Here is a 22,556-nt window from a genome sequence, read left to right on the forward strand (position 1 = left end):
TTAGTCTTGGAATAATTTCTGTGATGAATTGAGACAACAAAGATGAGAACTCTTCAACTTCATACCTTTTCCAAGTTTGGGATTTGATGAAATTTTCCTCAAACAAATTATAAGCTTTACGTTTAAAATTGTTTGCAAAAATAATGAGAGTAGTAAAAAAAAAAAAACCCAGGTTAGATTGTTATGATGTAATTTCCACTGTTGAACCTGTTTTTCTTCCACATACTAGGTGATAAAATGATCAAATTTTTTTTTGTTTTCGAAAAAAGGCCTTAAGAAATAGCAATACGTCATCCTGGAGCTGTTTATGCAGGAATTTTTATTCTTTGAAATCTTCCAGTGTTAAAGCAACAAGAAAACATTTAGAATGTCCTTTGGTGGAATCTTATTACACTTGTTATATATGTAAACTGATATTCTTTGATGCCAGCACGTTGCCCATACAGAGAAATCTCTGCACAATTAAATGAAAGGAAAAAGAAAAGGACTAAATAAAAAGTAATATTTTTCTCTTATCTGATCAGAATTAAATACATTAACAAATTGTCTGGTAACACAAATAGGCAATAATACAAAAAATCTACATTGTACATTATTTCAAGAAAAATAACTTCATTTGAATACAAAAGGATAAATACACTTTTTGTCCTATAGCCACTCTTGTACAGTAGGTGAACACAGCATCTTACTGATGCAGTGCTGCTAAGGTATACAAGGATATGACTGGCTTGAGTTTTATTGAGGGGGCTGTTACACATGTGCATCACTAACATCAGACAAAGAAATCTTTCAACCAACAAGGGTTACAGAGCAACGTTCACTAAAGCACAGGTCGGAAAGGATTCGGGGACTGAAGCAGGCCAATATGGCAGCTTTTACAGATTTCCTTATACCCACAATGCACTGACAGCAAAGAATGCCTTTATTTGGTCGGTCCACACACCGGGCGGAGGTACAGTAGCGCACCATATAGGAGTAGCAAAGGTTTTTTTTAATTTTTTTTCTTAAATTCTCTTCCCATTCTGGGGGCTGTCAAAGCCGTTTCAGTCCTGTGTGAGCTTTGCAGCTAGCACTGATTTGACAGAACAGGCAGCTGCCAACTTGTCTGGAGTCAGAGGTGACCAGTCTTGACTCAGAGCCCTGTCCGTAACTGATCGATATGGCTTAGTTCAGTTAGGCCTTCTCAGTTTGTACGTGGTTATTTCTTCTCTCTTTATATTTTTTTTTTCCTTTTTAAATTTCAGTAGCAAACGCTTGGATTTTGTCTTGTGGTGGTGTGGCACGTTCACTGGGAGCAGTCCGAACGGGCTGCCGTCGGCGGCAGGGAGTCTAGCAAAGGCAAAGTCCGGTGGCTCCCAGCAGCGCCGTCAGCAGCACCAGGGGCCCGAGTGACATTGCCCCCTGCGCGGAGTTCTGGCCGCAGCCTCCTGGATCCCTTTCACACTTCAACTTCTCACACAAAATGCCAGTGTAAGCCGGAGGGCACTGGCACCGCACATTGTTGATGCATGTTCCTCCGTTCTGGCAATGCAGGAGTTCATTGTCACATACGTTTGCTGCAAGATAGCAGAAAGAAAAGCAGAATAAATATAAATTCATCTACAGGAGAAACTCTGCACTCAACCCAGGATTAAAACACTACCTCCCACCTCTTCCCGAGACATGTAAACAGGGAATGTGTTTTTTTTTTTAATCAAGTTTGAATTTTTTATTTTATTTGATATATTCTCATCCTTTTATCCTTTTTTTTTTTTTTTTTTTTTTAAGGCTGTAGTCTTGGAGAACCATTTCACTTCAGACCATTGACTACGATAATATCAATTAATGAAATAATATGAATAATGATCAATAATGAAATATTATGAATATTAATACCTGCCTTGTGCCCGTGTCTGCATTTTCATAGTTACTACTGAACTGGAGCTGTAGGTGGGTCTGTTATTATTTGAAAGGGGCAATGTATACAGGGGTTTTGGAAAGCAGGAACAGTGTTTTTTTTTGCATTTTTATGCAACGTGGCTTTGCTGAAGTAAAAAGATCTGTATGAGAAGGCAGGGTTTTATAATCAAGAATTGCATGTATTAATGATCTGAAAAAATTACACAAAAAAGATAAGGCAAGCAGAGGCAGGAAATTCAGCATGCTGTTTGATGGGGATTATGTGGTATATACATATGGAAATAAAAGATAATGTTGTTATTTCCATTACAGATCAAATATTTCTTCTTAATTAGATTTGCTACTTTGGTAGAAGGGTAACTGGCGTCTTAAAACTATCTTAGATATTGTAGCCTGATATAACAACTTCAGAAGTCAGATTTGACAAGAGTTAAGAAGAAATAATACAGGCAGAAGTTTTAGAGCTGCATAATAGCATTGCATTTGAAAAACTGACAGCTTTATTTTGTATTACTTGATATCAATTGAAATATTTCACTAGGTAAATATGTAGAGATATGAGGAACATACTACTTAAACGTGTCAAACTGTGTTTTACTCCAGGTGATATCACTAGTAGAATATGGGCTAGATTACAGCTCTGTCTTCCATAGGAAAGGCAATTTTAGTAAACATCTTGCACCTACTATCTAGGCAGAACACAACAGCGTAAATTTTTGCTCAGAGAATTAGGGAAAAGATTAGTGTGTTTAGAAGCAGACTCAACATTACATGCTGTTTATGCATACCTTAGCCTGGAAATACCCTAAAGAATTCAGAATAGGGAAAATATTGTTAATCTTACTTTAAACATTGCTATTTATTGCTACAAAAAGGTATGGTTTTATAAATGCTAATATACTTATTTTTAAACGCAACCCAAATATTATGAGAACTAAAACTGAAACAGTCCAAGTTCTTAAGTGACGCAATTCTCCATAAATCTGTACAATTCTGTGCACCAGCGGCCTTACTGGTAATCTTGTCTGTCCTTGTTGCTTTCAGAAAAATATTTTTCTTGCTCTAGAAGGACTCTCTGACAACTGCTTTCTAACGTTCTGCATCCCAGTGGGCCCAATAATAACACAGCGTGTTAGAAACTCATAGGTGCAACTGAGAGAGAACAGTTAAATTTTTTCAGTGATTCCTTCAGCAATCAAAGGCTTTTACTAAGAACTATGGATTTAACTTTGTTGTCCAATTTTGGAATTGTAATGTCAAAATTTGAACAGTAAAGTACAACAAACAGCACATATTATTGATGACAGCCGTATGTCTGAATTTTAATGTTCTATACATACATGAGCAAAAATAGTGTTTATACTATTTATACTATATATATATACACACAAGGAACAGTAAATCACCACCAAATAAATGTGATGAGATTAACAACCCAGAAAAATATAATGATAACAGGCCAAAAAAATAAACTATTTTAAAGTCAATATTGGAGTTACATCTCTTATAACCGAAGCTATGTATCTTTAAAGCTGACTTTATTATTCGTATAGTATATATTTATCCGTATCAATACACAAACTCAAAATACTTTATCTGGTGGTACAACTACAGCATCTGCTTGTGCTAGACTACTTACTGCTGAGATGCTTCCTACAGCTCAGGCAATGAAAATGGCGAAATATCTGTCTCATCAATACTGACCATTGTTTGCCTTGAATAATTGAGTGGAATTCAATAGTTAATTAGATACCACTTCTTAAACAGCAGATGAGATATTTCATTTTGTGTTTGGCCCGGAATATATTATCCAAATGTTCCCAAGTATTTGGAAAATAAATTTATTTCCTCATAACTTTCCTATTTTTAAACTTATTTTGACAACTCTAGCCTGTTATTTTAAGAGGCCACCAGCCCCGATTCTGCTCTGTAGTTACAGATTGCTGGAGATGGGTGGCTGAAGTGGCGTTTTGCTTCATGCTGGCTGTTCTGTCTGACACGCTGACGCTGTCAAACGCCTCTAATCATTGCTGTCTACAAAATTCGGGATACAACATTATAGACGCTGATTTTTAAATCAGCACCAATTACTTCTCATTAGAAGTTTTTAAAATGTGCTTAAAGAAGGGGTGGATCAAAAGCTTCCCCTTCGTTGTTCTTGTGTGCTTTTAAGTTTGCCCACAGAAACGCACTGAAGTAAAACCAGGCAGATCTTGATGTTCTCAGCAAACTACTATGTAGCCGAAAATTCTTGAATTGTTCATCTTGTACTGTCACAGCTTTCTTTTCCTTAGTTTCGTCCTTGTATCTCTTTCTCCTGCACACACACACGTACACACATATATGTATCATGTAGGTAGCAACTGTGGTGATTTGGAAGTTAAATGAAACAATTATGAAAATAGGAAATCCCATTATTTACTTTTTGCCAATTTTGTTTTAATTTTATTCTGACCAACTCTAATACCATTTCTACCTTCCCAAAAACATGGTCAGGATTACTTTTAAAACTTTAATATTAACTAATTATGTTCATTCAGTTTAGGAATTGGATTAGCTACAGCTAACGAGTGTAGCACGTCAACAGCATAAAGAAAAGCACTTTCAGTGGAGCGCTTTCACTGGAATCTAAAACAAAATTTATGCCTTAAACAAAAGTAGTTGAGATGAAAGCAAGGCAAGTATATTAATTGTTGTTATGAAAGTTAACAAAGTTTCTAATGTTAACAGAGGGGTGTGCTAGGATACATGTTATAACCCATTTTATTTCTGATGTGGCTCCAGGCTTTACTCGGAGAAGGTGGTGACCCGGGAGCTGCGGAGCAAGGCAGGAGGGGCAGACGCCTGGATCTGTGCTGAAGCCCAAGGAGAGCTGCTGCAGTGGGTGCTGGGGGGTGCAGGTGGGGCTGGGGGAGCCCCAGCATTGCCTGGCCCTGGGCCTTTTCGTTTCCCTGAGCAGCGGAGGCCAGGAGCCGGGCAATACGGGCTTTCCTGCCTGCTGCACCCCTCCTGCCTTCTCCGGCCCTGGCCCCCTGTACTCCAAGCAGTAAAATGCTGCCTCCACTGCTGAGAGCTGTTGAACCAGCTCTGCCTTATCATTAAAAGTGATAATAATGAAAAATTAGTCGGAATTAATCTGAAAGGCATGAGATATCAAGTTCTGATCAAAGAATGAAACATGGAGAAGTGATGCAAGTAAAACAACTAAATCTGCACATGACTATTGAGACCTGTGGGGTTGAACTAGCGGTGGGTTTGCTGGCAGACCCTCGTTAATTAGAAGACAGGACATCAAATAAATTATTTAAGAAACAAAACAGAGATAGCCGATTCGCTCCGGAGAGCTTTGCGGGCCTTTTTGGGCGATATTTCTGAGCACCGTCTCTAGTCTGTGCTACTGTGGGAAGTGAAATATTTAAAGTAAAATAAAGGAATTTTTAAAATATTATTTTCCAAATTCATCAATTTACAATCTAAGCTTGGGATCCTTAAAACACTACACAAAGGAGACAGAAAAAAGACACATGTAAAAATGGATAGCTATCTGAAGCTTCTCTATTCTTGAGGCAATCCCCCCTCCCCTCTGCAAACCAACAAACCCCTGCAATTAGAAAGAGATATGATTCCTTTTTAATTAAAATGTAAAGATCTTTTCCAAAGTAATAGTTAACAAAATATCGAAGCCTCATTTTTAGGATAAGACCTCTATGAATGATGTTGAAAGATGCCTTACCACAAGCCACAGAATATTCTTGATTTGTAAATCCAATGTTACTACATTTGGAAATGGAATAAAAAGGAAAACAAGGGGAAAATATCGAGTCTTTGAACCAGCTTAAGCAGTTTCAGGGGTTAAGTTATGTGCTAGCATTTCATAGAATTTATACTGGGTATTTAATGAAAGGTGTTGAGACTAGCATGGTTGTTTGACAAATGTCTACTTTCCTCTTAAATGATCAAATCTGAATAATACCTGACAATTTCTGAGTCTGTCCAAAACTCAACCTTAATACCTTTGCGGCTTCTTGAAAGAAGAGAGTTAGACAACTGTGGCTGATTTTAGTTCTGAAGCAGCAATATAGACATGGTACCACAAACGCACGTCTTGCTCTCTTCGATCTGGAGGCCACCTCAGGCACAGCGTTGTGCTCTTGGCTTATGTTCTTGCTGGTCGCTGTGTCTGGGCAGCTTCAGAGCACAGGCACAGGGTTTTTGGTCTGCCTATGGCTCAGACAAAAACCCAATACACTATTGGACTTAAACACAATTTCTTTTAGCCTCTTGTCTTTCCTGGAGGCCATCCAAGAGGGGAGAAAATACATTTTGTACCTTTCTTTGTGCTACCTTAATTTTTGTACACCTTGCCTACAGTAGCATCTTATTCAGGTGGGTCGGCCACATGAGTATGAGCAAGGACAGGCTATTGACTTAAAATAAAAAATGAACGTATTCAAAAGAACACTTTTTTTTTTTTTAAATCTAGGATAGGTGGTATTCACTTTCTGCATCAAATTCTGGATTTATTATGAAATGTTCATTGTTTGTAGCAACAGCATAAAGATCATGAATGATAAAGTCACAGAAAGAAAACTTTTTATTGGAGGTCCTTGCTTCCTTTCTTGAATTCTGGTCTTTCATTTCAAGCAATGTTTTGTATGATCTCTCCCATCACAATTTTTCTTCAGCGTGCTCTTTTTGTGGTAGCATTTGTTACAGACTTCTCTCTCCCTCTCGCTCTTTTTCAAACCATCTCTTCGCTTTTCTCCTTTTTGTCTCCCAGGCCATGAGTATTATAGTTCCCGGACAGGTTGGTGGGTTGACAGCTCTGAATATATTACACAACGTTTTAGTCTATTCTAAAGCCCTGACGCAAGCTTTGACCCTACTTCTGCTGCAGTGAATTTTCCGTAGTGTTCGTCAGTAGCTTGTGTGAATGGCACTACTGAAATCATGAGAATTTTTTGACCTTGGATTCCACCCATTGTTCATAACTTTGAAAGCATAGAGGTCTAGTGGCTAAGGAAATGATTCTTGGCTGTTTTTTTTCTGTAATGCATCTGTTTCCTTGGTACTTCTTATCTAGTAAAGAATGTTACTTGAATTCATTTATGAGGAAGTTTTCAGCACACATGCAAACAGAATATTCTGTCTCGGCATAATAAGTGAGTAAAAACCCAAGCATAGTGAAACCCATGTTTTCAGTAATGATGTTCATAGGTAGCTTCAATATATGCAGCGGTTGTCTATATATAGAGAGCTGTGAATAGCACATTGAAATGCCATGAAAAAATTAGGAGGTTTCATCTCACTACATAAATAAGCTCAGTAAATTGAGGCCAAGTACAAGCGATTCTTGTCAGATGCAGAATTAGTTCCTATGAATACTAGAAAGATTCTGTAATTAACATGCATTATTCTCTACAAATGTGATCATTTAATCAATAAATGGTAAAAACAATCATAGAATATAAAAGAAATTGCAACAAATGAGGAAGCTGGTGCGTATGCCTAGTAAGAATACAGACATCTGCACATACATGCACAAGAAAACCTCTGCAGTCATGAAGGTATTAGTAGTATTTTCCCCACAATTTGTCAAATAGACATTAATGGAATTGGGGAATGCAAAACACCTAGTTTCATTCAAATGCAAAGGTTTACAATTGTTTCCAATTCTATCAGAACATAAGTGACCGCAATCAAAATATTTTCAAATTACCAGAGCTAGCAGCAACAAATTATTTCCATTATTTGGAAACTATCCTAAAAATACAATATATACTTGTTATGAGTTAAAGATCTCTGTGTGGAGCTCCACTGAGTCATGAGATTTTACCCATGCAAAGTAAATATTAGGAAATGAGGATATAAGGGCATGGGGAAAACTTGTAAGTAGTTGGGCTGCTTCTGCAAGGTCACAGCTATTGCTGTTACAATTAGTGTTGCACAGCACACGACAAAACCTCAAATTTTTATAACTTAAGTATCTTACTCATTTGAAGAACCAGTGGCTAATAACTGACCTGGATGTTTTGTCACTTAGATTTCTCCCCTGGCCTGTCTTCCGATTAGATCTAGTGTTAGATTATTAGTATTAGAATTTAATTTGTTACCAGTTACAGTTACTGCCAAATGCATTTTAAATGTTTTGCTGCCATGAATACACCTGTCAGTGTTGATCAGACTTCTTCAGGGGTTTTAAACCACAGACATGCTTGATATGAAAAACAGCTATTACTCTTTTAAATGAGATATTCATAATGATTGGTTTTTTTGAAGTGACACTAATTCATCATTTGCTGTAGTAGGACCAGTAAAACTATCTTAGAATACTGTCTAATCAAAACGAGGTAGATGCTCTGATAGCACGAAAAGAAAACTGGTTTGTGCTTATCTACCAAGGCACATTGTGAAGTTAAGACAAAATAAATCAGTGTAGACAAGTACAAGCCTAAAGCATATCTTACTGTGTCCAAATTACGGTCATAAAATGACAAACATTAATACGAAGATCTCCTGTGCAAAGTTGAACCAATGTTGTGATTAATTATATTGCCAACAATACAAGGTAATAGACACTGACCAAGTGGGAGCAGTTTCTGAAGGCAGACATCTCCATCTTGACTTGTCTTAGAAATGCCCGTTAGAGGCACAATTGAAATGACACTTGATTTTTTTTTTTTTTTTAAAATCAAATTGGTTTTGTTAAGTTATCAGGGAGTAAATGAATAGGTGCGTAATGGAGGTAGAGTTTTTGCTGAAAATTTCTGGTATGATTTTTAGATTGTTTGCCTGCATGTAATTTCTGTTCTTTCTGCACAATTCTCACTTCAAAGCTAAGCCAGTTCTAATCAAATTGCAGGAAAACTCTTCAGAACTTCTACAAGAAGATGCAGCTGCTATTCAGAGCTCTCCCCGGCACACAGCCACAGAATGGATGGTGATTCCTCTCTCCTGTAAATAGGTACCGATTTATCCTAGCATCCACATGGGTAAGCTTAGCTGATTACATTTCACTACTGAAAATACAAAATCCTCTACAGAACAAATTTTATTTTTACCGTGGTATAAGGATACAGGTAGAAAGTGACTCTATTTCAGAGGTTGTGTCTATGCTTTCTCATTTGCCATTCTATTCTCAATCTAAAATCCTTAGATTTAATTAGTAAAAGATAATGAGAAGAAATACATCAAATCTGTCAAAAGGACAAGGGGGAGAACTGAATTTTGGAACTGATTCTCCTGCGTGATAGAGAAGCCATAGTAGCTTTGGCAGAAACAACACAAGACTGCTTGTTAAAATGGATGAAAACAAATCCAGATTTAGTTATATAAGAATTATGGTTGAGATAATACCTTCCAATCTTCCCTGGTTTCAGGAAATGATTGATTAACCTTTCAGTTTTCTGATTTTGATGGTCCCAATTTTATACTTCTCCAGAAGAGGGTGATTCCCAAAGTGCGGGGGGAAAAAAATCCCCATTCTTTTTATTGCTTTGCTTATGGAGGAGCACCACTGAATTGGTATGACCCTCATCACATTTTAGGATAATCTCAGGAGAGCAATAAGCTACATCATAGTTTTAGTTGCTCAAAAGGGACTACATACGGCTATCATTCATATTCCACTTACAAAGCTGTAAGCTGCAGTGCCATTATTTCTATCTTCCTGGAGATAAATGAACATTCTTACACGATCTGTCTTCTCTTTCCTTAACTAGGAAGTGAGGCAATTGAAACTACGGGGTTTTTTTTTGTCTAGTGCCAACAGCAAGGTCAGGGTTTGGATGTAACCACTATCAATAAAAACTGGCTAAGCACAAAAACTCCTCAGATGCAGAAAATGAAGTGGTCATCAAAGGCCCTGTGAAGAGTTGGAAGGTGGTATTTAGTTCCCTAAATACCAGCAGCTGCTGCCGTTAGAGGTGCCAGAGGGCATTTCCAACATTTACATGGAGCTGGCAGGTATGTCCTAAGTTCTATGAGAGATGTAGGCTTCTGGGGGTTGTGGCAGGACGCCTGCCAGGGGGACACCTGCCTGTCTCGGGCAGCTGCTGTGCCCCACGGCGTGCTGGCAGGCTCCCCTGCTGCGGGCAGCCTGTGGCCATCCTGCCTCCGGGTCCCCTGCCCGGCTTCCCTGCTGGCATTCGACCTCTGCTCCGATCCAGTGCTGCTGTGCTACACTGGACGCGGCTCCTGTGGAAAGCCCGCAGTTGTCAGCAAGAGCGGTGAGAAGCCTCAGCTGATGCCTCCACTCCAGCCCCCTCTGCCCACCAGCCCGGTGCTGCCTCTGAGCTCAGGCCCTGCCCTTGCTCCTTGCCCGAGTGACCTGGTGGCCTCGGCCCATCCTGGCCTTGCACATTTGACGTCCTGGTGTCACCCCAGACCTGCCTCGCCACTAGAGCCTTGCCTGGTGGTCTGCAGGTGGTGACTGACCCTGCCACTGCCATTGGAGCTGCTCAGCTCCGCTCGCCTGGCTTGGGTGCTGTGGGAGGGACCCTGTGCCGGGGACCTCCCTGCCTGCCGCACCCCCGTCTGCTTGAGCAGTCCCCTCCTGGTCCTGGCTTGCCGTCTCCTTGTGGAACCACCGACAGCCATTGCTCCTTTGCAGTGGCACTAGACACCTACGGTCAGGCACTTCAGTCCCATCAAAAAATCCAGCAGGATGGCTTTGCCGGAACGGCAGCATTTTCAGCTTCATGTCTGACAACAGTGTTTTTTCTTAAAGGTTCCTGGGAACTATTAGGCAGAGCTGCAACAGGTATTGCTTTTACAGAGCACAGAAAGGCAGAAGAAAGCCTGGAGAGCAAACCAAAGCAGGAGCGTGCAAAGGTCAGCAATTCAAATACATGCTCATGAATTTTACAAACGGCTGAATGTTCCTACATACTTAGCCGCTAGGGTGTTAGACTTGCAATAATGTTTTGGACACAAAAGAACGCAAATAATTTCTCTTTCTTTACAAAGACAAAACTTTCTCTTCCTGCCATTCCTCCCAACGAAAGCTGCACTGAAGCCTTTCAAAACCCATGACACAGTCCCACACGCTTATTACTTTATTTGGCAGCAAAACCAGAGAAAATCATAACTGAAAAGATTTCCTAACGATTTAGGGGATTAGAATTATTCTAGTAATTATTTTACTAAAATTTTTTAGGGAAAGGGAGAGAGAGTGAGCGAATGTGTTGGTGGCTTCTATTAATAATGACATTAATTCCAAAATAGTACTAATCTAAAGACAAATATTGGATGTATTGCTATTCCTCAAAACATCTGCGTGGCCCTGGATCCCGAAGTGGACAAAACTTAAAATTATTTCAGAGAGCTGCTGAGTGAGAACTTTAAGATTAAATTGTGATCTTATGCTATTTAATGGCAGTATTTAAAAAAAAAATTCTCTCCTAATTTTTTGCTCCCCCAAATATATGATATGTTTGTGCACATGTGTGTCCATGATGTGTTTGATAAAGAAGAGGAGACTAATGAGTCTCCTCATTACAGTTTGTAATTACAGTCTCCTAATACAGTTTGTATTGCCGAGAGCAGCATAGTTGTTGTATGTTAATAACATATGTCCTGGTTTTGGTGTTAAGGAAGGGATAAATTTTTAATAATCAGTTTAGTATTCAGTCAGATGGAGTAAGGTTGGTTCTGCAAAATTTATTTTACAATACTTGCTGGGTATACCAAATCTTATGTAGAAAAACCCCTTTGATTTCAAAGTAATGATTTTGTATTGTAAGGGCTATTTTTTTAAAGCAGACTGAGTTGTATTTACTTATTTTTTACACAGAAGGTGTTCTATTCATGTTAAGTTAAATTTTGAACACTGCTATTCTGAAGTTACATGTGATCTAAAATAATTTGAATGTTGCAAACCTTCTTCTCGCTACTTTGGCTTCAAGCCAATTGCATGGGACATTTTGAATAATTAGTAACAAAATGTACTGGAAATATATGTTACGATCAACTTCTACATAAAATAGCATTTGCAATGGAAACATCAGCAATCTTTAATTACACTATCAAAAATATCAAAGATATTAAAACGGAACGGGTAGGTAACTAAGAAAAGGGAGTCACGTAAGCGTGACTTATAACCAGCGATGTTACAGTGACCACAAGTAAAGGTAAAGCCAGGCTTGTCTTTCTGTGTCGTTATGCATTCCTCTTGCGTGCGTTTTTCCAAACAGAGAGATTTAAGATACCAGGATAATGCCCTACTATAGGAGACCAATACACTAATGTGTAAAGTAAATGGCACGGAAACTCTCAGGAGATGAACATTCAGAGTTTATGTGAACATTAGTTACAAGGCAAAGGTAAAGATAAAACATTCATGTAGTTCCTACAAAACACAGGAAATGTGAAGGATATTTTTTTGTTTGTTGGATAAAGCATCAGTGCTGGGAATCAGGAGATCTTCTGAGTCGACATTGACTTATTGTTTTGAATGTGGATGAAATGCCCCAGAGTGGTTTTGCTGAGCTAGCTGGAGAACGGGGAGAAAACCGTCGGCCCTGTAGGTCTCTCAAAGCTCTTCGGAGTAAGAGTTGTTATTGCCAGTGAACAATGGAGATGCTGACGCCAAGGAAAGTCAAATGATTTGCCTATGCTAACGGAAGAATGGAACAAACACGGGTCTTGTGAATTCCAGTTCTATTTACTAGATTGCACTGTTTTTTAGATAAATGCAACAGCAGGGTTGATTACTGTTTCCAAGGGAGTTTGGAGACTCTCAGCTATAAAAAGACTTGTAAACAATGAAGTTTAAAAAAGGAACATGCAATCTTGTCCACTTAAGTGTCATATTCAATTGCATAAGATGTTTAAACATTCTGACAATTAGAAATACCGATGTCATGTATGTACCTCCTCTTCTCTCCAGTCAGAACTTTAGCAGCTTCGTATTCATCTGTCAGAAACACGGTCAATATTCTCAAATGTTTTTTTTACCCCCTCTGCTTTACCTTGGCCTTTAAAAATATTATCTGTTATTTTCTATTTTCAATTATTAGAGTAAAATTAAAAAATGACACTCAACAGGCAGATTCTTATATCATAATTCCTTCCTGAGATGTAGTGGATGATAATATGCTCTCCTGTGAGTGGGGTTTTAATTGGTGTCATGCTTGCCTTTCCTGCTCTCTTCATCAGGATATCAATAAAATGACTCGAACAGCTGGCATGTAGCACTCAGCAAAAATGAGATCTAATAAATTAATGTATCAAATAATTAAAGCTATTAGCTGCTTCACGATAAGTTTTCATCAACAATATTTATTGCTACACACAGACTTTCTCTAGGTATCGTTGTGCATTTATCTTTATGACAGAGCGGCCATTAGATGGGAAAACATAGATAATAGATGCTTGCTTTCCAACACAAACCTCATCAGGCACACTAGTTTTTCCACGATGTGCTATGCAGGTGTCACCAATGTGAGCGGCTTCGCCAGTGTTTTAGCTGAAAACGCCTTTTGAACTGACTTATAATATCACACCAGTCAGCAAAAATGCCCAAAAGATGCTCACACCAGAACACAAAAAACCTGTCTTTATCTAATGATATTGCCTCTTGACAAAATTTCAAAGGCTCTGAAGATTTATTTGTCTCTTCAAAAGTGATGTTTTGATAAGTAGGCAGTTAGAATTCATAATTCAGTATTACACATTGACCAAAACAGATGAAGACTGCATACAGGCAACCTACACGTTTTTCACAATATTATTATGCAGGCTACTACTAAGAAGTTGTTGCAATAGGAACAGGATTGCACTAATCTCATTTTATCAACTCTACAGTTCTGCTACAACGTAGAAAACATCTGAATAGCAATAGACCTGACTTAGACTTAGAAAGAGCGCGCTCAATGTGTTTCTTTGGGTTAATGTCTGAAAAGTTCTTTCTACACACATATGAACTAAAGATAATGCCTCTAAACGTGGATGCTGATATTGCTCCCTATGACAAAATGTTAAGATAATTCAGGATATTAAAAAGTGCAGGGTTAAACGACTCTCGTGAGTAAGCACTGTTTCCCTCTGTGCTTTATATGGTTCTTGCACTACTTTGGCATGCTGATCAACATATTTATATTTCTGTTTATCAATCCTGATGCACAAAGGCGTGTTAAAATTCAATTATTAGCGAAGACTGAAATAACCGGAAATCCTCAAGGAACAGATCACTGCAAAATATCACTTCATTTCAAAGTACTTGCTTTATTTTATTTTAAATGATTTTCTCCAACTTTTAGATTGTCAAGTCATGTCAGAGTTTAAAAATAACAAAGATATCCCCATTAATCTAGACAAAAGAAATTCCTCTATAATCAATGTGTTATATATTTCTAAAGATATATTGTATCAATACCCTTAAACTTCATGATGAAAAGAAATAATTGTGTTAAAGTCTTCCACTCGCACTTAGGACTGAAAAGCCAAGACCTGGGTCATTTTCTCATGCTCCTGAGAAGCTGTGCATATAACAATGTTACAAACTCTTACACTCACCTTTGGTTTAGAGAAGGAAGGGTCACACAAAAATGCTCCACTTCTATGAAAATGTAGTTCTAGAATGTTATATATTCTTTTAAAACATAATGTCTGACTGTATTTTAAAGCCTAGTATCTGAGTGTATTTCTTTGTAGAACTCTCAGAGAAAATGGAAACCGATTTCTGGTTAATAGAATTTGGATGATGAAGCCATATTTCCTGACAAGTTTCTCTCTCTGGGTCCAGTCCTGTCCTCTGCCACTCCCCTGGCATACCCGTACCTTACAAAACCTGAACCCCCACAGGTGCTATCACATGCTTGTACTTCTCTTTCAGCAGCCTTGGCAGCCACGGCAATGGGAATCCGACTTCTCCGATCACAGCTCCTCCAGAACTGTGTGTATCCCTTCGCATTGCCTCCTATGGTGGGAGCCGGCGTTTGCTGCATGCCTGTGTACAGTGCTGGCTGATGGGTGCCCATGATATTGGAGAGCGAGAAAAGGCTGTAATTCCAGGTAGGATGACTTTTTGTAGGACCGGTCTATGCCTGGACCATTGTGAGGGGTCAAATGCTGAGACTAAACACCAAGCCTCCTCCTGCTCCATGAAGCCACGTGGCGAGCACGGCTAGCCAGCACGTAAGGCCAATCTCTGCCCAGACGTGTCATCTTGGGCAGCAGAGACTCCAGTGTGGTCCACGCTCAGGTTTGAAACACAAGCCCAGTGAAATGAGAGCGTGAGAGGAGTGTGAAATACAAAGGCTTAATGCTGCCTTTGCGAGACAGCATTTTTTCAGTGGTAACATGGCAGATCTGAGTGGGATGATGGTTTTCTGAAGACCGCGAGAAAGCTACAGAATGAGTAGCTGCTGGGCTGAAAGAGAAAGATGAGTGCTAAAGGGAAGTGGTTGGAACTGGAACGGAGGGGTTTGGGCCAAAGCCAGGATGGGTGGGAGGAGGTGAGGGAGGTGCTCGACACATCTTGGCTGGCTCAATGTTTGGTATCTGCAAAACAGTCAAGGTCTTCTAATGATGCAGAGCAGCGTGGGCTGCAGCATCACTGCTAAGTTGTCATGTTGCCACTGAATAAAAGAGAAGATGTAAGTGGAGTGCACTTCCCTAGGCGTCTTTTCAGTTGTGTTTTAAATCAGTAATGGTTTAGCAATGAACTAGCAAAGCTCTCAGGTCATTGCAGGAAAATATAGCAGTATATGGTTTTATTTTGATAGGTGGTGTAAATCTTGACCCAAATTTTCAAACCTTTGCAGAAATTATGCTATGTACAGGCAGCCTTTCATGTTTCTCCCCAGTTGCGTACCAAATGGCATGTGTGCATATGTAATTTGAGGCATTACAAAACATCTGGCTCAATTTTTGAGACGTTTGTGTTATAATACACTATTGTAACCTGTCTGTAAAGATATGCGGAATAGGATGTTTTTTCTGAGAACTGAAGTCTCCTTGCAGAGAGCTGCACTTTGCTGCATAATGTCAACGTAATGGGGCTGATTTAAGGGTGCTACATTTGCCCTCAATATGAATTTCCTTGCACTAGCAGCCCCAGTTTAAATCTCATTGTGGGATTCTCCTGTTCTTGAAAACAGTAGGAAGTAAGGCAGGTTTTTGAACCTTGTGAGAGTAACTCGTTCTCCTTGGACGCTAGTCAGTGCTTATTGCCTCACGATCAAAATGCAGCTTCAGCTCTTTAAAGAGCTACATGTGGTGAAACTCTCTTTACTCTCCTTGGAAATGAAATTCTAAACTCTTCAAAGTAAGAGTCCTATTTCAAGGATCTTCTGGCTTAAAAGGGAAGTTCATTTCCCATTTAAAGTATGTGTAACATTCAGAGCTTAGTGATGCAGCATCTCATTAACAGAACACCCTGCTGATTCGTCCCCCATGGACAGCTATTTCTATATGGAGGATACTGGAGGTGTTTGTTCCTCCTGCACCTGTCAGCGTTCATGGGGACTGGTTACTGTTTGTGAGTAACAAAGCTGGTAGCTCTTTTGATTGTAGCCCTTGTGTACCCCAACCTATAGCTGCTTAATGCTATTTCTTAAGTCAAACCTAAATAACTACTCAGGGGAGAATTCCTCTTCCAAAGAGATTATGGCTGAGCTCCTTATAACCTAGCAGTTTTGAAGTACAAGAATAGAATTTTTGGGTCCATTCGAAAAGTCTTCCAATTTAAGCAGGAAATGGAGTAAGAAGAGGAGCTAGCACATAGGGGTTGCAGAAAGATAAAGGTGTCTTTGTTTGGTGGTTCAGCGGTGCTCAATCTACAGCTTGGCCACTGACTCCATAAACTGGAGCAATGTTTTGGTTTATCCACAGGAAGATTTTTGTTATGCTTTATTCTTCGTACATCTGGAAAATACACAGGGTTTGGTAAATGTCTGAAACATGAAAGATTTGGAAAGTTACTCCACTCAGTCACTAGAAAGGGAATAAAGTGGGTAAACTGATCTGCAAACAGGAGTACAAATCAAAATATTGTTTCTAGAGTCAGCTAGTGGCATCAGTGCATTCGTTATTACATGGTTTTCCACTTCCATCTGAACCAAAAGACAGATAGTCATCGGGAAGAAAAAAATAGCATATATAGAAGTACTCGTCCAAGCTGTCATTATAAAAAGACAAAATAGCTTTGGGCATACTGCTTTAATCATTTTGGACCCCAGCTGTATATCAAAATCAGTGATAATGAACACAGTCTCTTTAATATAATTATTTCAAGTTGATTTCAGTCATTAGTAATCTTCTATAGACATTAATTACCAACAACTGAATTACGATCAGACCCTTTCTCCTTCTCTGCAAAAATATTTAAACTTCCAGCACTGTCACATCTTTTGCTTCTCACCTGATGATTATAGGTAAAAATTTTATTAACAGTTTAATTATTCTCTTTAGAAGCCAAAATAATTGTAACAGGCTTGACTTGGTTTCCATTAAAAGTCTCTTTTAATGACTTTGCCATTGACTGTAGTCCAATGTGAGAGAAGAAGAGTTCATAATCAACAAAAACACATCTCAAAATTGTGCAGAGATGAAAGAAATTGGAAGAACAATACCCTTACTATTTTACAGAACATCATGGTACTTTTGTATGGGCTATCAGTCTCCTCTAAATATATATTTGCTGAATCCTCTAACGCTGTATTCACTTTCATAGTTGTGATTCGTATGAATAGCTTGAATAAAATTTGTGCCGTAAAGGGTAGTAGTCAAAGATCTGACAAAAAGCTGGACTGACATTTATAAGATCAAGCTTTTGTTCCTGATTTTATCATACCCGTGTTCCTTGTCAAAATATTTACTGGCATGCTTAACTTGAAGATGAATTTGAAGTTACTGGAAGGGTTAGTGCATGTCTCAGGGGTATGGATCTAGGGGAAGAGGAGATGATCATGGAGGCACGTATTTGAAAGAAATACAAGGAGAAGGTAAAGGGGCAGAATGCTTGTAGATGAGTCGGTGAGCTGGTCACGTTATGGATGCAGAGTTAAGGGCATATAAAAAAAAAAAGACCACTATTTAAAAGGATTTTTAGAAAAATTGCATTGTTAGCAGCAGAGTAAAAAAAAAGCTTTATAAAGAAATACATTTACAAACAGTAAAGAAAAATGTTGAAATGATGATGAAATGAAGGAAAAAAGAAAAGAGTACAGACTCTCAGAATTTAGCTATAAGAACATGCTAAAGTACCAGGGAAGGCCAGAAATGATTGAGCGATGTACTAAAGTAATAAAAATTAGTAATTTTTTTTTTTCTAAACACATCAGAAGCAGAAACTTTCTAGGAAGTCTCTAGGGCAAACGAATGGCATATAAGGTAGGGAAGGGAAAAATCTAGGAAGTATTAACTATGGAAAAGCTTTAGGAGGTTACCAGGCTACTGCCTATGTTGATGGGGACACGCTCTGGAGGTGTGTTTCAAAGTTTATACAAACCATTCTTAAAAAATGGAAGATAGTCTGTTGCATCAGATCACCAGAAGCAAATAATATTGATCCAAGAATTTTGAAAAAATGCAGAAACAAACTTCTGACTGTTACCTGTGATTTTACTAATTTAATTGCCAAGAGGGGCTTGATTAACTATAAGAAGGGACTATGGCAGATGTGGTTTTTATAAAGAGCTCCAAGGAGATTGAGAGGAACTAAAGACTAGCAGGTAAAACTTCAGCAGCAAGCAAGTTGATGGAAATTGTAATGAAGAATAGAATTAGCAGATAGACGAATGAGCATGATGAGCATGGAAGAGTGAACTTTTTGTAGAGGGAAATAATCGTGTACAAACCTAGTAGATGACTTTTTAAGGAATCAATAAGCATATGGATGCAAATGATCGAGTTGATTACGTATCTGAATCTCCAGAAAGTATTTCACAAGATCCCTCAGCAGTGTTTTTCAAAGAAACCAGTAAGAGTTGTTTTGTGTTTTTTTTTTTTTGTTTGTTTGTTTTTTTTCATGGAATAATAATGGATTGAATAATAGAAAACAGGGTAAGAATAAATGTCAGAGACTACTACTCAGTCCTGTAAGAACTGTGTCAGGACTTACACATGCAGAATTATGCTAGAAAAGTGAGTGAAGTGTAATGTAATAAAGTTTGCTCTTATTACAAAAGTACTGCAGCTGTAAAGACCTTCAGAAGAATTTCTAAGATGCTGGGTGACAGCACAACAAAATGGTAGATGAAATTCAGTGTTCAAGAGTAACGCACCCCTATAGATACTTGGCTTTTACCATTTAGGAAAGGGACCTTAAGAGTAGCTCAGGGTATTTTATTGAAAATGTTGAATTAATGTTCTTCATCGGTCAAAATGGCAAATAGATTCTCGGATTTTTTAGGACAGGAAAAAAAGAATGAAATGGAAAACACCACAATGTCACCATATAACTTCATGACGTGCCCATCTCTTGAAGGCTGCATTAAGTCCTGCATATTGAGAAGGTATATAGTACTACTAAAAAAGGTAGAATGAAGAGCAATCATAGGTATAGTCAGTTCCTGTAAAAGGAAAGATTAAATAATTACGTTTCTTCAGCATAAGAAAGGGAAGATAGATGGAAGGAAAATAAAATAGACATCTGAAAAATCACAAATGTTATGGAAAAGGTGAATTGGAAATGATTATTAATCTACTTTTATTACGTCTTCCCCCAAAGAACTAGGAAGTACCAAATGAAATTGTCAGCCAGCCAGTTAAAGCAAAGAAATTATTACTATTACATTGTGCATAATTGTGTGCCTAGGATGTTTGGATAACAAAAGTATGAATGTCTCAAGAAGTGATTAGGCAAATTAGTGGATGAAAGGCTCATTGAGACCAACTAAATGTGAAGATAGTGATGAACTCTTTGGCTAAGAAAATTGGTAAGCCGTAGCTTCCTGGGGTTTGGATGCCTATGCTGAATGAAATGCCACTTAAGCTCACTACTGGCAAAGAGAGGACACTAAGGTAAATTGATCCCTGGTTTAACTTGGTACAGGCTTTCTAATTTTCTATCGTAAGATGTTCTACTGTCTATAAGCATGCAAGAATGAAGATAAACACGACTCACAAGACTGTAAGGTTTTGCAGACCAGCTCTCAAACAGGCTAGGTGAGATGGTCAGAAATCAATATGGTGAAGTGGGAACTGGGAAATGTAGAGAGGCACTTCTGTTACGTGTTTCAGTTAAACGCTTCCTTCTAAACTGAACTTTGGTTTTCATATTGCCATCATTGTAAACAGAAAGATCTCTTGGGAGAGTCGTATTTGCACATGTGTAAAGGAAGCGAAACCAATAACTACTGAAGTCTTAATGGTCAGCATGTGCTGGTGTCAGCAATGCCATCAGTTGCTCCAGTGTCAAGATAGGAAGCCTTGGCTGTCTTTAATTGCCTCAGGTCAGTAGTTTTTACCTGCGGTTAAGTAGCATGGAGATTTAGGAGCAAGACTTTACTTGCTCCTAAATGATCCTTTTCAGGCCCCTTCATAAAAACGTCCCACCTGGGCGTGTCTGTGGTGCTATCGATCTCTTCATTTCTGTCCTCATGAAAAGGCAGCAAGCAGGCAATTACACAGAAGTTATGGCCACTGAGAAGGCTTAAAAGGAAAGCGTGACAGATCTTTCAGAGGAAAAGCAGTCCTGCTCATCACTGTTCAAATGAACATTTAATAATTCATAACAACTAACTGCATTATAAGTTTCCCCTTCAATACGTTTCCAAACGTGAATAGATTAAATGGTAATTGCTATGAAGCTTTATGTTCTATTTCATGTACCTAATAAAAGTTTATCTAGTGGAGCTTACTTTGTATCTTTTTGATCTATTCCTAACTGACTGCAATATACTATATTAAAATATTTATCATTGTGCTATCAAATATTAACCATTTTTAAATCATCTGACTAAAGAAAACAAATAATGTTTAACTTTTCATGAATTTCCTAATATTTGGCTGTTCAGAACTCTCCCATGATACAGCACCAAAAATACTGAAGACCCTAGAAATTGCAATCCCTCTTTTTAAATTGGGCTGTTTTGAAATGCACTCTGCTCACGTCCGTCCCCACTGTTCATTTTGGCTCTGTATGCAGAATCCAAGTTTTGCCATCTGTAAAAAGTTACGATTCTACTTCAGTACAAAAGAATCTTAGAGAGTTGTTTGGGGTTTTTTTTGGTAGGTTAGTGGATTTTTTAACTACTTTGGGGAAAGTATAGATTTTTTTTTTTTTTAGGAAGTTTCCCTAATTATCCACCTGCTCATCCATTTGAAATTATGTGGCTTTATCTGATAAAAACAACTAACAGTCTAGCAACAACAGTCTAGCAACTTGCTAGACTGTAACACGAATGATCTAGTGATGGAAAGAGGAGAATACCGGTCCCACAGATGTGCGACAGTCGCATGGCAGCCCAGTCCGGCCTCAGTGCTGGCTGCCAGGGCTACATCACTCCCAGCTCTCCTGGGACGCTCCGGGTCGCTCAACCTGCTGCTGATTCACATCACAGAACTAACACAGCAGAAAACTATTCTTTTTTTGGTGAGTGTCCTGCTGAGTTAGATCTGAAACGGTTCAATGAAAGGTCAAGCTGAGAGGGCCCGAGAGATTGCTAGGGGTGTGGGACTAAATAGCTGGGAATTGGGAGAAGAGGGATTGCAGCACTTGCAATTAAAGCCGTTTAGACAGCCTTGGAATAGCAGCTTTGAAGCTGACACCTGGGCAAGATCAAGAGGAGAACAACCTCTTTGCTCCAATCCAATCCTTCACCTTGCTGGGGAAAAATTGTTCTATTAAAGGTCAGGTGTATAAATGTTGCCACTGAACCATTTCTTTTCACTTTGGAGAAAGCAAGTCTGATCACCAGGTTATCAGAGTAAATCTCCTGAAGTGAAGAGCTGCAGTCTGTTAAGATCGTGGTGCTTCTTAATAAGATGTTAACTATGCTAACTAGCCCCCTTTTCTATGCCTCATTCTCTGGCTGATTTACGACCTGTTATTTGGAGTCGGCTTCCCCACACACAGGTGTTACCTAATTCACAATCCCCATCCTGCTCACAGAAGCCTTCCTTCCAGCACAGAGACGCTGAGATAACGTCCTTGAGCTCTCACCAAGGCCTCTCTAGTTTATTCCTCCTGCATGTTCTTCCATGTCCACAATATTCCACACACTTTGTAGGCAGCAGTATTAAAAGCAGCTTGAGCCGATGCCCGGCCAGGGCATGCTACAGTAATTGTGTAGATCTCTACAACTACATAGAGAAAGCATCCTATGTTTTCATCTTCTCTGTGCTCTTCATAGAAGAAAGATGCTTTGCTTAATAATGTTTGTTAAATACAGTGTTTGTGTTCCGACATGTTTATTCTGACTAAAATATCCCCTCCCCCGAGAGATATCAACCTTCTTTTTCTCCTTCAAATCCAGTATCTCATTAAAAAATAATACCATTCCATGATATTCATACTTTGGTGAACAACTTCCTATGTATTCCTGTATCGGTCATGTATTTTGGAATGAATGTGTTCATATACACATTCATGTTGTCTTTTTCAGGTTTAAAAGACCAAGTATATCAGTATGGCGTTACACGTGTCAGCTGTCAGCATGCTTCCCTCAAGATGAGTGGAATCAGTGTTTTGCATCATCTGAGAATCAGGC

General features: G+C 38.8%; 1 protein-coding gene across 3 annotated transcripts in view; it reads right to left on the reverse strand.

The window, feature by feature from the left end:
- Positions 1-314: 314 nt before the first annotated feature.
- Positions 315-22,556, reverse strand: part of NTNG1 (netrin G1) — a 158,899-nt gene continuing 136,657 nt past the window's right edge. For all 3 annotated transcript variants that reach the window (XM_054212387.1, XM_054212388.1, XM_054212389.1), the window contains one exon: positions 315-1,556. In XM_054212387.1, the coding sequence (XP_054068362.1) occupies positions 1,330-1,556 (227 nt within the window). In that variant the 3' untranslated portion in view covers positions 315-1,329. The remainder of the gene's footprint in view (positions 1,557-22,556) is intronic.

The sequence above is a fragment of the Rissa tridactyla genome, chromosome 8 (genome assembly GCF_028500815.1).
Source record: "Rissa tridactyla isolate bRisTri1 chromosome 8, bRisTri1.patW.cur.20221130, whole genome shotgun sequence".
In the NCBI taxonomy this organism is placed as follows: domain Eukaryota; kingdom Metazoa; phylum Chordata; class Aves; order Charadriiformes; family Laridae; genus Rissa; species Rissa tridactyla.